This window comes from Dipodomys merriami, unplaced genomic scaffold, assembly GCF_024711535.1.
Source record: "Dipodomys merriami isolate MVZ:Mamm:240054 unplaced genomic scaffold, mDipMer1.0.p SCAF_42, whole genome shotgun sequence".
Taxonomy (NCBI): Eukaryota; Metazoa; Chordata; class Mammalia; order Rodentia; family Heteromyidae; genus Dipodomys; species Dipodomys merriami.
This window is the reverse complement of record NW_027205826.1, coordinates 13,111,566-13,127,406: the sequence shown is the minus strand read 5'-3', so window position 1 is coordinate 13,127,406 and position 15,841 is coordinate 13,111,566. Positions and strand designations below refer to the sequence as shown.

General features: G+C 41.1%; 1 protein-coding gene across 1 annotated transcript in view; it reads right to left on the bottom strand.

Moving 5' to 3' along the window:
• The window catches only part of LOC138807271 (uncharacterized), a 127,321-nt gene that overhangs the window by 99,619 nt on the left and 11,861 nt on the right, over positions 1 to 15,841 (bottom strand). The window contains exon 2 of the mRNA XM_069992832.1: positions 10,152 to 10,368. Coding sequence (XP_069848933.1) covers positions 10,152 to 10,368 — 217 coding nt within the window. The remainder of the gene's footprint in view (positions 1 to 10,151; positions 10,369 to 15,841) is intronic.

The window sequence follows — 15,841 nt, the reverse complement described above, 5'->3', positions numbered from 1 at the left end:
CTAAGTGACCAACTTCCCCCATTCTTCCTCCACCTTCTTCAATGGTCCTCTAAACCCTACCACTTCACATATTTATATTTTCTTGCAGCAAGTATAAGGAGTAACTCAATATATCAAGTACTTTTTTTTGGTCAGAGTAACATGATTTCATAGAGAATTCCCAATCTCTTCACAATATAGTTAGAAATAGGAAAGCTTTCCCATGCCTGATTCAGGTATACTGTAGCCAGTCTGCCACATTTTATAATGGCATGCTATAAACCGCCAATCACTCATTCAATGAAAGGAGAAGGGAAACCCATTCCAGGAACCACAGGAGATGAGGGAGGTGTTTACTCCAGAAAATCCTTGTAAATGAAATAACCAAGCCAAACAGGAAAACAATAAAATTAAAAAATGACTTAGTTGTTTTCAGAGAATGCAAGAAAATAAAGGACAAAGCTCTCAGCTATTTTCAAGAGCTCTGGCTTCAGAGAATAAGGAGGGACAATCCCACAGGCAAGCAAAAGAGCCTGCTGACTACCTGGAAGACTGCAAAAGGTACCTGCTGTCACCTTGGGTCCGGAGAGAGGCAGGGTTGTGTAGGCCATGGAAATCCACAGCTCCTTCTCAGCTCTGTTAGAGAAAGCATTTCTATTCATCAACCCAGAGAAGTCAGGTTCATGGGTTTTTGTGACACATGCATTTGTACTGGCATAGTTTTATAGAGACTTCACTCAGATCCTATGTTATGGTTCAAATATAAAATGCCTTCTCTCTGTGTTCTGGGGGCTTTGTTTCCTAGCTGATGGGCTTTAGGGAAATGATTGGATCCTGGGAACTCTGATTAAGAATATTATACATAATATATTGTACATATTATTATAGTATGTTATATAGATTATATATCTATTCATAAATATCTTTTAAGTTTTACAAAATTGGGCTTAGAACAAAATTATTCAGTCTATGAGTTTTGAGCAAATCATTCAATACCTGTTTGACTTTGTAACTGGAGTACAATAACTGGAACCTTGGGAGATATTTTTGGATAACCTAAGCAGACAGTTCAGCAGAACTGGAGAACTCCCAGAGAACAAATGCTCTCTACCTATGAGTGGAAGATCTCCTTGTAACTCTGAAACGATGCTGGTGGAACTGGAGCCAAGCACACAAGAGGATACGCAACCTGTTCAGAGCTGTAGTAGGGAACTTACTGTAGGGAAGGACACCTGGGTACAGACAATTATGTTGAATTTCTTAATACAAGGTTAGCAGAGCTTTTTCCTAGCTTCAGACAGCTGAGGGGTTTATTCTCTCCTACAGAAAGTTATAATCCTCCCAGGAATCCAGAGTGCATCTTCTTGAGAATTATAGTGCAGTAGGACTTAAACTACCTGAGTTCATGCTCCACCTCGATCAGATATATTCCTGTGTAGAACAGGAACAACAATCTGGGAATAGTCACAAAACCATAGGAAACAAAGTCATTCTGAAAAGTGTGGACATTTTTCTTGGTGTGTAGCTGATAGCAAAGGGATGTGAAAGGTTGTAAGGAAGTAGCCTGAGGCGGATGGAGGCAGATTGGACACAGCTCCACAGGACTGGTTTGATAACATTAGCTTGTCTCAGATGAGGCAGTCACACACTGTACAAACACCATGAACTTTTTTTTATACCTTCTGTTTTACTGAGAATGGGGAGTTGGTATAGTAAACAGTGAGGAAAAAAGAAAGGAGTACATAGTGTCATGAAAGGCAGAAAGGAAAAACGTATTAGAAGAGGGACACCCATTGTGTGTAATTCTGCTGAAAGATCAAGTAACAGGAAGACCTTGGGTCTGTCAACAGGAAAATACTGCTTTGCTTTACAAGTGCAATCACAGTGGAAGGTCATTGACAGGGCCTTTCCACAACGAACTGGAGAGAAGGTTGTGAGTGAGTGCAAAGACTTGATCCCAGAGGTCTGTCTGTAAAGGTCCAGGCAGTAAATATTTCAGACTTCTCCAACTTAGCAATCTGTGTCACCACTATTCAGCTCTGCCTCTGTAGAGTAAAAGCAGCCTGGCTGTACATAAACAAGAGTCTTGGCTGCATTCCCATGGACAAGAAATTTTGAATCTTACACTATGAAATATTATTTTTGCTTTTAATTTTCAACGGAACCATTTACAAGTGGAAAAGCCATTCTTAACGCTTGGGTTACAAAAACGCAGCAAACTTGACCAGATTTAGACTGTGGGTCAAAATATATTAATCCCTGTATTAAACTTTCTCCAAAGAGAATGACATTGAGATCCAAATGGAATGGAAGCTGTCGTTGGAGGGGTATTTTCCTCTCTTGCTTTCTAGTTTAACCTCTATAAGTGTCTTACCACGTAACAAATGCGAATACATATGTGCTAAGTAGATGCATGTATTTTAACTCAGATCTGGCTGCTAACTTGGTTAACTTTCGACTCTACTCCATTACCAGAGAAGGCCCACACAGTGGCCAAATCAGAGCCTATAAAAGTTCTTGCCAGCAAATAATATAATCGTAACCTGTCTGTACTATGCAGCCTGCTCTCCTGGGCAGGATCCGATACCTGCCTGCCATACCAAATTGTTCGCTTGCTTACTTGGTCTTGCTTAGAATCCTCGATATAGACATCTGCCCATGCACTCAGCTTTGAACCCAGCAAAGTCACCCAAGATGACACGTCCTATTCTTTTAAAAGAGGTCTTGTGGTTGAGTGAGAGGGGAAAAGACTTCCCCCATCTCAATCCTGATGTCAATTTTCTCTAAGTGAAGACTCCCTCTCTTTAACAAAGATACCTAGTTAAATCATAGGATCCAGCTAAGAAAATCATACACATATGCATGCAGTCCTTTTTGTGTTTGGGTTTTGAGAGTCTTTGGCTTTGCCCCTGTTATTTCCATCCTTCCCTTTAGAAACCTGCTATCTTGTCTTTCTCACAAACAGCCTCAGAGTTGCTTTGCCTGATAAAGCCCATGAATGGGGTAAGCCCTTTCAGGCTCCTTCAGTGTCTGCTGGTGGAGGGAGGAGATAACCTTGAATTTGAGGGATGACAGGATATTCCTTGATCTACTTGCTGACTCGTTAAGTGCTCTGCTACACACAGATCCAGGAGCTGTGTTTTCAAAGATCACTCAGGGAGACACAGTCGGGGCTGGGTTCTGTCAACGTAGAAATGCTGCAAAAAAACAAATGCACACATGGCTCTTCTCCTCCTCTGAACTCAGCCTCACTGTGGTGTGAGCGACTTGGCGCTGGGTCACATGGCACTGTATCACAAGCCTTACGTGCATCTTCTCAGTCTTATCACTCCTTCACACTCTTCTCCATTCTCCACAGCCTGCCTCTGAGTCCTATTAAACTTCCATTCCTTTTTAACCTATTTTGCTCAGTCTCACCTCTTTGCTCATCTTGCCACCGTACAACCTACCTTCCCCTACTTTAGCCTCGCCTGCATCTCTTCCTCTCAAACCCTCCCCTGTCCTCAAAGCTTTTATACTCGCCTCTCTCCTTCAATGGCATTTTTCCCCTCACAGGCTGAGTAACCACGTAAGTGTCCAGGCCTTGCCATTCACTGCACTCTCAGCTACAAAGAGTGTCAAGTCTAGAGTTAGACTTAGTCTAGATTCACTCTCTGCCTTTTGTTAACAATGGGATTTTAGTGAAGCCGGTTGACCTTTCTCAGCTCCTATTCTCTCACCAATAAAACACCAAAATCATTCCAAGTTAGTTTCACCAGCAAATGAAATAATAAATGACCCACAGCCGCCAGGACCTCCTTCAATCTACCATACCTCCTGCAAAGAGCAACTTTGCACAACTTGAGCTGGTCTATCTTCTCAAAGAGAAAGAGATACAACTAAAATTACTCAGTCAAATGATCACATTCAACAACAACAACAAATCTGGTTATAGAATGGAAGAAATCCTAAAAAACAGCTGGTACAATTACTAATCATCAAATAAATTGGTGATTATAGTCTGACAATCATAGGTTGTAGGTGGAGCTAAACTAATGGAATAATCAGCCAATGCATTTTGCTAAAATTCCAGACTTGAGATGCCGTTCTGATAATCAAAGATCTCCCTTTCCAGTTCATCTCTCTTCAATGTACAGACTACCACTAATCTGGCCTACATTGCCTTAGTTTGAAAATATAAAGGTGTGTGTGTACATGCATGTGTGCATGTGTGTGTGTGTATACATATCAAAAGATCAAATCCAAGGGCTTGCACATATATGTGGCAAGTGTCACAGGCTCAGATCCTCGGCTGGAAGGAATTCTTTTTTTTTTTTTTTTGGGTCCGGTCATGGGGCCTGAACTCTGGGCCTGGGCGCTGTCCCTCAGCTCTTCAGCTCAAGGCTAGCGCTCTACCACTTAAGCCACAGCGCCACTTCCGGCTTTTTTCTTTTTGCTTATGTGGTGCTGAGGAATCGAACCCAGGGCCTCGAGCATGCAAGGCAAGCGCTCTACCACTGAGCCACCTTCCCAGCCCTGGAAGGAATTCTTAAATAATTTATAAGGGAATTCAGCTTCTTTGCCTGCCCTCATAATTTGTCATATTACCAAAACTGCTAGAGACTTCTAATCTCACACTTAATTCTCACATGGCTTTAAAGAGCTCAGTTTAAAGAGACTATCTTAAAACAAAAATGGCTCCTATCATTTATATACATAATATATATTATATAATATACTTATTTATTTATAACAATTCATTGATAGGCTATTGTGCTCTTTAAAACAGCCAATTAGAGAAATTCCTCTCTGGTAAGCCAGTGGAGTCAACGGTCATGACAGAAGTTCAGGTTTGGCCTGTGGTTATCATCATTCATTGGACGCTTCGAACTTCCATCAGCCTGAGTGGAAATGACACTAGAAATGAAGTGCTTAGAGTAGGATGTTTTCAATTTGCAATGAAAGAGAAACAAGGGCAGGAGGAACAAGGCAAAAGTTGACAGCCCACAAGTATAAAAATGTTCTCAAAAAAAAGGAGATTTACCCAAGAAGATGATCACATTGAAAAATCGAATCTCCTCAGGCAAAGCAAACTGCATGCCAGTAAAGGTCAGCTATTCCTCCCAGATCGCAGTTATTGCAACCAACTATTTGTTCTAAAGTGAGTTCTTTATTGTTTGTGTTTACAGATCCTGTTCTCTCTCTCTCTCTCTCTCTCTCTCTCTCTCTCTCTCTCTCTCTCTCTCTCTCTCTCTCTCCCCCCCCTCCCTCCCTCCCTCCCTTCCTCCCTCCCTCTCTCTCATATGTAGGAAACTACTGCAGAAGAAAAAACAAGCAGAAACATCTTTTTCTATTCCATGTCTGGACATATCAGTTGGTGTTGAAACACTTAACCAAATGCTTAATAACCAGAAAAAAAAGTTATGTTGGACCTTAACAGTTGTAGTTTAAAAAACAGGAAATGTCAGATATTTTCCTCTGATTCTTAAGCTAATTCTTGGTCATCCAGCACAATGTGCAACACACCTCAAATAACTCATGAGTTATAGAGGAATCACAGAATCAGGGCGGGGGGCAGGAGGGGGGGGCAGGAGAGGGAAGCAGACATTGCCTAAAATGTTAGCAAGCATCTTTTCATTGGAGTAACATGAGACTAAGGCACGAAGCAATTGGGACAAGGGAGACAACTGAATAACATAATCCCCAACTTAGAGAGCATCAAGATACTGAGCATATAACATCCAGAAAACTAGGATGACCCAACAGAATAATAGACTCCTACAGGATACAAAACCTAGATCAGGTTCTGTCAGGCTACTGGGAAAAACAACAACAACAACAGATGAACACCCCTAGCATCACGTATGTAAGGCCAGACCTTATCATGGGGTTTCACATACCTCAAACCAGTGAATCCTTAGAACACCAGCAACATATCACCAGGGCAAATAAACTTGTCTTCTGAGAGTAGCATTGTTTGTTACATGACAAAGGTGGACAAGATAAGATCTCTGTGAAGTGTTTTGCTCAAGTACTAATTCTCACACAGCCGTGACCCACAGGAGGCCAGAGATGAGGGAAAATGGGAACACAAGGAGTGCAGAAGTCAAGAGAGGAATCCACTCATCAATCATAAGACATTTCAATACCCCGTGCACAGCAGAGAGATAAAGACAGAAAGACGATATGCCCAGTTGCTGATACGTTGACATGCATCTTCATACTCCCTTTACTGAGATCCACATTTCCTGGCTTATCGTGTGTTTCTGCCTCCCACAAATGGTCCCCCAACTCTTCTAGATCTACTCACATGGAATGTCCATCTTCACTATCAAAGGTCTCTTGGTCTCCTTATCCAGAAGTCTCTATATGCCCTAGCCACTGTGGGAGATTTAGCTTAGGAACGAAGCCTCCACGGATCTGGTTTGTTTGCACCTATCCTTTCCCTTCAGCTCCATCTCACCCTTCACTGGAAAAGGATTAAGTTAAGGTTAAGTGGGAGGTCAGGCTGTCCTGAGCTAGCAGCAAAGCTTTGGGCTAAGCACAGATTCTACTTCTAAAGAGACTTTGTGTTGGCGATGGTGAGCTCAATCACCTCGCATCCCATTTTCCTTTGCTTCCAAGAGAGGTGCTGACTTAGCCTGGTCAAACACCCATACAGATTCTATCTGTTAAGTGACAGATAAAAGAGACAAGGACCCTTTTCAGCTATTCAGACTTGAATGGAAATTTATACTACTGGCCTTTAGCCCATCACTGACAAAACATTTTCTATCAGCCAGAAAATACTGGCAATTCCTCCTTGGCAGGTTCTGTTTATTGATTCAGAGAGTGCACTGAATTCTTTCTTATTCTCAGGGCCAACCTGCCAGTCCCCTGGTCTTTCTAGGAGCTCACATTTTACCTTGGAAGCACTTTAATTGTTGCTCTAATACAAGTTTAATTCTCACAGCATTATTCCCTGAACTCTGACAACCCCATCCTATTTCTGCTTTTTAATATTTAATCCTATGATGACTGTTACTGATTAGGACTAAATTTTACCCCGGGATGCCCAGGGAATAAATGTTTTTATTAAGAGTAGAAGAAAGAGAAAGCCATTGTGAAAAAATAGAAAAAGATTCCTGTGATTTTCCTCTAGAGACTCATTGAGCCGAGAGCAGAGCTGACTTGTGGTTATTATTTGATCAGCTCAAGCTAATCTGTGTTGATGCCTCCTGCCAAGTCCTGCCATTTGTGTGTGATTTCTCATCTACTAATACATAATGTATAGATCTGGATATGGGCAAATCAATTATCCTGCTTCAAGGAAGCAAAAACAAACTAATGGAAACATTAGCCTAAGACTTCAGGAAAATTGGAGAACTGAAGCCCCAGCTCTGTGTGTGTGTGTGTGTGTGTGTGTGTGTGTGTGTGTGTGTGTGTGTGTGTGTGTGTGTGTGTGTGTGTGTGTGTGTGTGTGTGTGTGTGTTGTGTGTGTGTGTGTGGTGTGTGTGTGTGTGGTGGGAGATGATATAAGCTTTCAACAGAAGACAGAAGCAGTGGAGAGATGCAGAAAATAAGAAAAGGGAAGGCAAGGAACAAAATCTCATTACATGAGAATATAATAACCTGCTTGTTCTGTAGAGAGGACACCTGTCCATAACAATCAAGATTCACATGACACCCAGATGATTCCAGAAACATTGGCTTTCTTGTGTTAAATTATCTGATGCAGTTAGGCATGTATTTCGCTTTATCAAGGTAACCTAAGAATCGGCATGAACGCAGAAATCCTAAGTAACAGCCTGCCCTAGGAAAGATGATCTCTGCCATGTGTGAATTCTCTAGTTTACAAGAAACTTGAAAATTGATGGCACAGACAGAGTGTCTCAGTGGCAGTGGGGGGGTTAGAGGTTGTGAAATTAGAAAGGGTTGGAAGCGTTCTTGAAAAGTAGCTGAATGGTAGCTGCATGCTTGTGACAATAGTTTAAACCTGTCTCCAAAGATTGGTTTTTAAAACCTTTATAATGAATATTATGTCCTCTTGGAGTTTAACATAAAATGTTACTGGATATGATATTATTTATCTGAATATACAGATTTATGAGATGATATTAATTCATAATTTCTAATTTAAGACATCCATAAGAAGTAGTTTTGCATACCACTCAGAGTTCCTGGGATAAACATGGTGGCTATCATGAAGAAGGCACTTATGAAAAGGTAAAGGGGAGCCTCCTGACTTCTGATCCAATCCTTATAAAAAGTACAGAAGGGGTAGAGAAGGTGGCTCAGTGGTGGAGAACTTGCCTTGCATGCATGAGGCCCTGGGTTCGATTCCTCAGTACCACATAAGCAAAAAGAAAAAAGCCGGAAGTGGCGCTCTGGCTCAAGTGGTAGAGCGCTAGCCTTGAGCTGAAGAGCTGAGGGACAGCGCCCAGGCCCAGAGTTCAAGCCCTATGACCAACAACAACAACAACAAAAAGTACAGCAGGAAGCAAAGAGCTGAGTGCTGATGGCTCATAACTGTAATGCTGGCTACTCTGAAAGAGGAGATCTGAGGATCATAGTTCAAAAGCCAGATTGGGCAGAAAATTCCATGAGACCCATCTCTAAATAACCACCAAAAAGCCAAAGTAAAGCTGTGGCTGAAGTAGAGCATCAGGGCCAAGCAAGAGCATGAGGCCCTCAATTCAAGCCCTGATACCAGCATACAGTACATACAGAGAGACTCACAATACTTCTCTATTATAAAAGATCAGCAAAGCAAGCTGAATGTACATTTCTCCACGACATATTTTGTAGTCGATGATCCTCCGCTAGCCTGTCGTGTTCAGAAACCCTCAAGTGATAAACTTCTTTTAGGGATTATAAAACACAGATATCTGGATTTTGCCAGACACATTTACATTTCCTTAGTGTGAACCAATTATAGTAATTAGTAGTAGTACCTTCCTATAACTCTAATGCTAAAGATGATCTCAACTTTCGTACATGACATGTCACCTCTGGTCTGCAGCATACTCTCTAATGAGCAGGATAGAAAAAGAGTCATGATTTCAAGGGCAACCATCAGAAGGACTGGCAACACACACACACACACACACATACACACACACACACACACACACACACACACACACACACTCATGAGGCTAGTGTCTCCAAGCCGATGCCAAATCACTGTACGCAATCTGAAGCTCAGCAATTGCCTCTGAGTGGGAGAGAATATAACTCCCACATGATTGTTTCTGAGCTTTTTGAACCGGAGTGTGTAGCCTGGTATGTGATAGATAGACTTCTCTCTCAGTTGATTTTCATTTCATTGTATGGAATATTTCCCGTGGAGGACTCACAGGGGGAAAGCAAGGGAGCTACTTCAGGCACTAGCCGAATGGCCCAATCCTTCAATTGTTTGCAGAGAACTCAAGGTGGGCCTCATTTCAAAGCAAGAACTGCAGCTGCCCTCCAGAGCCGCTGATGCCTAGCCTGGCCTGGCACTAGGGTGACACAGCCATACATCTTAATAAAGCACTGTGCATTCATCTATTAGCAGCCACTCAAGGAAATACTCCGGTGGCCAAAACAGAGATAGCATATGGAGAAGACTAACAAGATGAACTGGAGAGAAGTATTACAAAGAAACTCAGTGATAATAGTTTTTTTTTTCCTTCCCTCATCCCCACACAAAGATTCCTGTCTTCAAAACAGAGACAAAATGTTTCACTGTAAGGCAATTGCTATGGGAAGAATAAGTTGGGCAGTGTAGCAAATGAAGGACAGGAAGTCGCTCAGGTTGGTCATCCACAGCAAGTCATTTGGAACTGACAGTACCTACCAGTTCCTGAAATACTGACAACAGAAAAATATTGGAGATGCAAATACAAAAAAGTTATTAATTGATCTATTCATTTAGATGGTACTAGAGATTGAATTAAAGGCTTGTAGGGTTTCTAGTTAGGTGTTCTACCACTTGAGTCATGTCCCCAGCCCCCTTTATGGTTTTGTTTTTGAGATAATCTTGCTTCCTATCTGGGCTTATGCCTAGCTGGGGATCCACTGTCACAGCTGGATTTACCATACCCAGCCTCTTCCACTGAAATAGAGTCTGGTGGATTTTTTTCTATCCAGAATGGCCTGGAACCATGATCCTACCTTTCTCAGCCTCCCACTACTTAATTAAAAAATGTGAGAATATTATGCAAACTTACATGGGGAGGAGACAAACACAGCTGCCCAGCCAGCTTCTTTGAAGAGTTCATGAAGTAAGGTTTGGTCAAGTAGAAGTCAGGCAATGGTGATGGCTCAGCAACTGGGAAGGCTGCACTTAGAACCAAGATTTTCATTTGAGGCCATGCATGGTGGTTCATGCCTATAATCCCTGCTACTGAGGAGATGAATATTGGGAAGATGGTAGCTGGTAGAAGCCTGGGCAAAACAAAAAGAAAAAAGAAAAATAGCAGGATCCCATCACAATCAGTAAAGGGCTGGGATGTGGCTCAAGTGGTAAAGCACAAACACTAGCATTTCTGTTCAAACTCCAGTACAACTATAACTTTAAAAAGTTATCTTTTTTTCTGCCATTTGGTAGCTATGTGACCTCGAGCAAGTTACCGAACATCTCTGATATTAAATGTACTCCATGAAAAACACTAAGTAGAATTTAACTTGGTCTATATATGTTGTGTAGAGACTTGGAGGGGTGCAGGTCAGTTTGATGTGATACAAGTTTTTCATTTAATTTTTGTAACTAGTAAAACATTGTCATGGAACTCATCAGTCAGAAGGTCAGCCTCTTTCCTGAGCTAGACATCCAAGTGGGGTGTTTCATGTGACTCCCCTAAATATTTGATACATACTGCCTGAACTTGTGGGTACTTGCCCACAAATTACTCTGTAAGCATTCCTCTATCTGTTCGTGCTTGCATGTCCTGTCTACTCAATTAGGATTATTGATTTATTGAGCTGGAAGCATTTTAAAGAACTAGACGAAACTCTTTTATTGTGTAGGAGGAAAATGCGGAGGTCCGGGGGAGTCCAATGATTCCTTTTAAGCCATACACACAGATTAGTGACCGATTTAGCATGAGGACTGAATTCTCCTGACTGCCTTCTCCCATTCTCTTCACAAACTGTTCTTAAAAAACGTGCATCGAAAAAGATGCTTACTTTTTTTAGAATCGTTTAGTTTTACTGTAATTTATTTACTCCTAAAATTTTCTGTTCACATTCGTGTAGTAAATGATGAAGAGAGAATGTTCAAAACTTGTAAATTGTTACTGTCTGAAACACCAGCAGTAATATTTCTAATGATTAAGTTGTTCCGTAAATCCCTTTCACTATTTAGGAACCTAATGTTACCATAGACTTTATTCTTTATTAATAAAATGTCTTTGTTCTTCATTAAACATGTCCACATCTATTCTCAATTTGCTTGGTCTAGTTACCCTGTGGAGATAAGATAGGGTGACACCCCCCCCCACACACACACACATACACAATTGCAAAGTTCAAAAGCAACAGGTCAACGGTCTGGCTTTTGTAAAATGGTTTCCCCAACGCATATAGCTCTTTTATGGTAAGGCTAGCATGCCAAACCTTCCCAGGCTTAATAATCAAGCATTATATCTCCATAGACTGTACTACATTCACAGGTACGTTTTCCATGAAATTTTAACTTTTATCACAATTTTAATTTTGAACATCTCCACTGAGTCAGTCAGAATTGTTTGGAATAAAGGTAGGTAAGGCCCAATTCAAACCAGGAGATGGTTCAACTTGTAGAGCATTTGCAAGAGTGAGGCCAGTCCAATCACCAGTATCGCCAAAAGAAGAAGAAAGTAGAGGAAAATGATTAGTAAGGAATGTGAAGTCCACTGGCTTAGTAGAATAAAGCCAGGGAGAACAAAGGTAGAATGGTTTCAGAAACAGCTTTTAATCCGATCTTCCCAGCTTTATCAGAAATAGGGACCCTTAGAGAGGTGTGGTAGTTTATTTTAGTAATCCTAGCTACTCAGGAGGTTCAGATTGGAAGGATCAAGTTTTGAGGCCAGCAAAGGTGTGGGGGGGGGAGGGGGGGGATTCACAAGACTCCATCTCAACCAATAGCATGGTACAATGGCTCACACTTGTCATCCCAGCTACTCAGAAGGTTGAAGTCAGGATGATAAAGGTTCTATGCCAGCCTAGGCAAAAATGTTGCAAGACTCCACCTCAACTGAAGAAGTCAGGCATAGTAGTACATACTTGTCATACCAGTTACAGTGGAAGCATAAAATAGGAGGATCATGGTCCAAGCATGTGCAGGGAAAGAACAACAAAACTATTTCAAAATAACCACAGCAAAAAATAGCTACAGTCTGAGCTCATTGGTAGAGCATGAAGCCCTGAGTTTAAACTCTAATACCATCACAGAAAGAAAGGAAGAAAGATGAAGGGAGGGGAGGGAAGGGAGGGGACAAGTGAGGACCTTTCTCTTTCAGGTCTTTTGAAAATCTTAAGAAATATCTCTATAGCATCCAGAAACTTACTTATACAATATGCTTATTTGTTTTAAACTACTCTATTAAAGTATAATTGATATGCAAATAGCTGTACAGATGTAATAGGTCCATCCAGATGACTCTGACGATGAGTGTACATCTATGAAGCTACCACTGCCATTGAAGATAAAGACACAGTGATCATCTCCCCAGGTTTCTTCCACCCCTTCATTACTAATGCATGCAGGTATACCTGTAATAAGAAAAGTAACGCAAAAATCTACTCTTTCAGCAAATTTTATGAGTACACTATAGACACTAGGTTTATAGACACTATGTTTTAATAGTAGATCTCAAGAACTTCAGGAATGATCAAAGGGTATAAAATTCCAGTAATTTCTTAAAGTCATAGAACAACCATTATGAGTTGGCAAAGTAACCAGAAAAAAATCATTACTTGTATATTACGTTGATGTTCAGACAATAAAACAACTGATTACCAAGCAAAGCAAACAAAAAGGAACAAAATGCTTGCTTTGAAGATAAAGACTAAGACAAAGAAGAGGAAGAGAAAGTAAAGGAGGGGGAGGAGGAAAAGGAATAAGAGGAAGAGGAAGGAAAAGGAGAGGGGTAGAGAAAAAGGCAGTTCTCTTACAAAATGTGTTTTCCTAGCAGGATTTGACTTAATAGCATGATTGAAAAATGAGAGGAGACTGTTCATATTATATGGACAACTACTGACTGGAAAGAATAAACAAAAAGAACTAGCAATGCCAATAGAGAGAAAACAAATTCTGCCGTCCTCCTAGTACAGTATAAATGTTCTTTGTGAACCTGTTGCAGCCTTTTGGGGTGAGAGCCTTTGAGCTTTGTTTTACAGTAATAGATAAAAACGAATCAATGAAAAAGAATGAAAACAATGCTCCAATCATAAGGTTGCCAGAGATTAAAAGAGAAGCAGCTCTTTCACTTGAGAATTCTTGGTCTGGGCTCACTAATGTTTGGAAATTATAATAACAAGATTTACCTATAGCAGAGTTGCAGGATGTCTGGCTCACAGGCTGTATAAGGCTCGAGTCATTTGGTACATGACAAAATAGACATATAAGCTCCCAAGATCCTTAGCTGCCTTGAGTCTGCACAGATAATTCTATATGGCCCTGGAACTATGCTATTCATATCTATGCACTGTTGTTAACATTTTCAGGAAAAATAGTCAATTTTCATACCATGTAACTAGGTATTTTAATAATACTGTAAAAAAAAAAAGGGGGAAAATAAAACAGTTTTCTTAAGAAGTACAAAGCCAATAAGCCAAGCATTGGTGGCTCACACCTGTAATCTCACCTACTCAGGAGGTTGAGATCTAATGATCGTGGTTCAAAGCCAGCCAAGGGCAAGAAAGTCCATGAGACTCTTATTGCCAATAGGCTACTCCAAAAAGAGCCAGAAGTAATGCTGTGGCTCAAGTGGTAGAGCACTAGCTTTGAGCACAGGCTCAGAGACAGTGCCTAGGCCCTGAGTTCAAGCCCCAGGACTGGCAAAAAAAAAAAAAAAGTACAACTAAAATGTAAAGGCACAAAGCATTGTACCCTCTACCTGTTAAAAGGTATCATGGTTAATATGCAGATCTAAAAGTGTGAGCAGGAATTCAGTTGAAGGGCACCTATTCCCTATAGGCTTTTAAAAGATGGGTAAGGATTATGTTGAAAAAGTAGTCGGCCTATTTTTAACATGCACTACTTATTACATTTTTCATCTTTGTCTGTTAGATGTTAAAGAGATTTCCTATTTCCTGCAGTATACAATCTTACCACTTTAGTAATTAGCAAGTTCTTCTTCAATGCTCTAAAACCTTCTCGGCATAATTCCAACTCATTCCTAAGAGGATGCTTTCCTTGACAGAAATCCTGCCTTACACACACTGCTTGGATGGGTTGATTTTCCCATAGAGACAGGTATTGACTGCAACAAGCAACTCCAGGCTCTTTCTCTTCCTCTCTCTTCCTTTTATTCCTCCCAAGGAATAAAAGGGGAAGAGACTGTAGTCTTCAAGGGCCAGTACACTGATCTGGGTGACATACTTAAGAAGGCAAACTGTGCTTTTAAGGAGAGTAGTTTTAAAACATATTCAAATGCCATGATCTTTCTCTACATCCTTAGGGTACTGAGTGGTATGGCCCAAGCTACTTCCAAATGGGTAGAGGCCAGGTCTGCTGACCAAAGCCATGGACATCGGCATCATTGTGATGGGCAGAGGGCTTTTCAAACAAGGCTTCCTATCTCAATGATACAGTTACCAAATAAGAAGTAGACTTAGAGGGGGAAAACGTGCCCATTTTCTCATTCTAATCTTGGGCTCTTGATTAAGAAGACATTAGTCAGTTTAGCTCTTTCTAGAGTTTGACGACAAAACATGCTTTTTTGGGGGGGAAAAGGCTGTTACTACATTTTGCTTTTCCTTACCTATTTCCAGGTGTTCCAGGTGACCCAGCCACATCCCATCCTTGATTCTTCTCTTAATAGCACTCCCAGTTCAACCTTCCCCATCCCAACAGAAAACACCAAATCCTAACAGGAATCTGGTGTGTGTGTGTGGGGGGGTGTTGTTTGTTTGTTTTTACTTCAATTGCCTTTTCTACTAAAGATGCTATTCCAGGCTGGGTGCTGGTGGCTCACACCTGAAATCCTAGTTTCTCAAGAGGCTGAGATCTGAGGATCAAAGTTCAAAGCCAGGTAGAAAAAATAGGTAAGACTTTTATCTCCAGTTAACCAGCCAAAAGCTAGAAGTAGAGATATAGCTCAAGTGTCAGAGAGCCAGCCTTGAGAGAAAACAAAAAAAAAAGCCAAGCAAGAGCACAAAGCCTTGAGTTCAAGTGCCAGTATGGGTACAAAAAGAAACAATGGGTAACCAAAGATATTCTAGAGGTGCCACCCCCTTCCAACTAGGAGCTTGTATGTGAATCAACGACAGGAGAGACTTCAGGACTTTCTACCCAGAACTTGCCTATTAATTTGTAATGACAATCCACATCTGTCAGCCCTTCCCAGGAATTAAATAGTTCTGTAATTAAAATCCAACAGAGAGCCCCCAATTAGGACAGTAAACCGCCACGTAAGCAGCATGGAACACATCTTTCTATAAATAAAAGACAAGCTTCATGCAAAATAAAAGCCTACTGCAGGCCTCTGTCCATCTCCCAATCAGCTGGTCCCTGGACTTCCTTTTACTCATTGTGACATCTGCCTGATCAAGGACCACAACATGGTGGGCATCGGTGTGTCACACTGACTACCTGACTTGTTACTAAACTATTAAAGGGAGCTTGCTTCTCCTGCTAACAGAAAAACAAAACCCAAAGCAAACGAGGCAATTGAGAGGACCCTGAAGATTCCTGGAGTCCGATCTTGTAGACTTA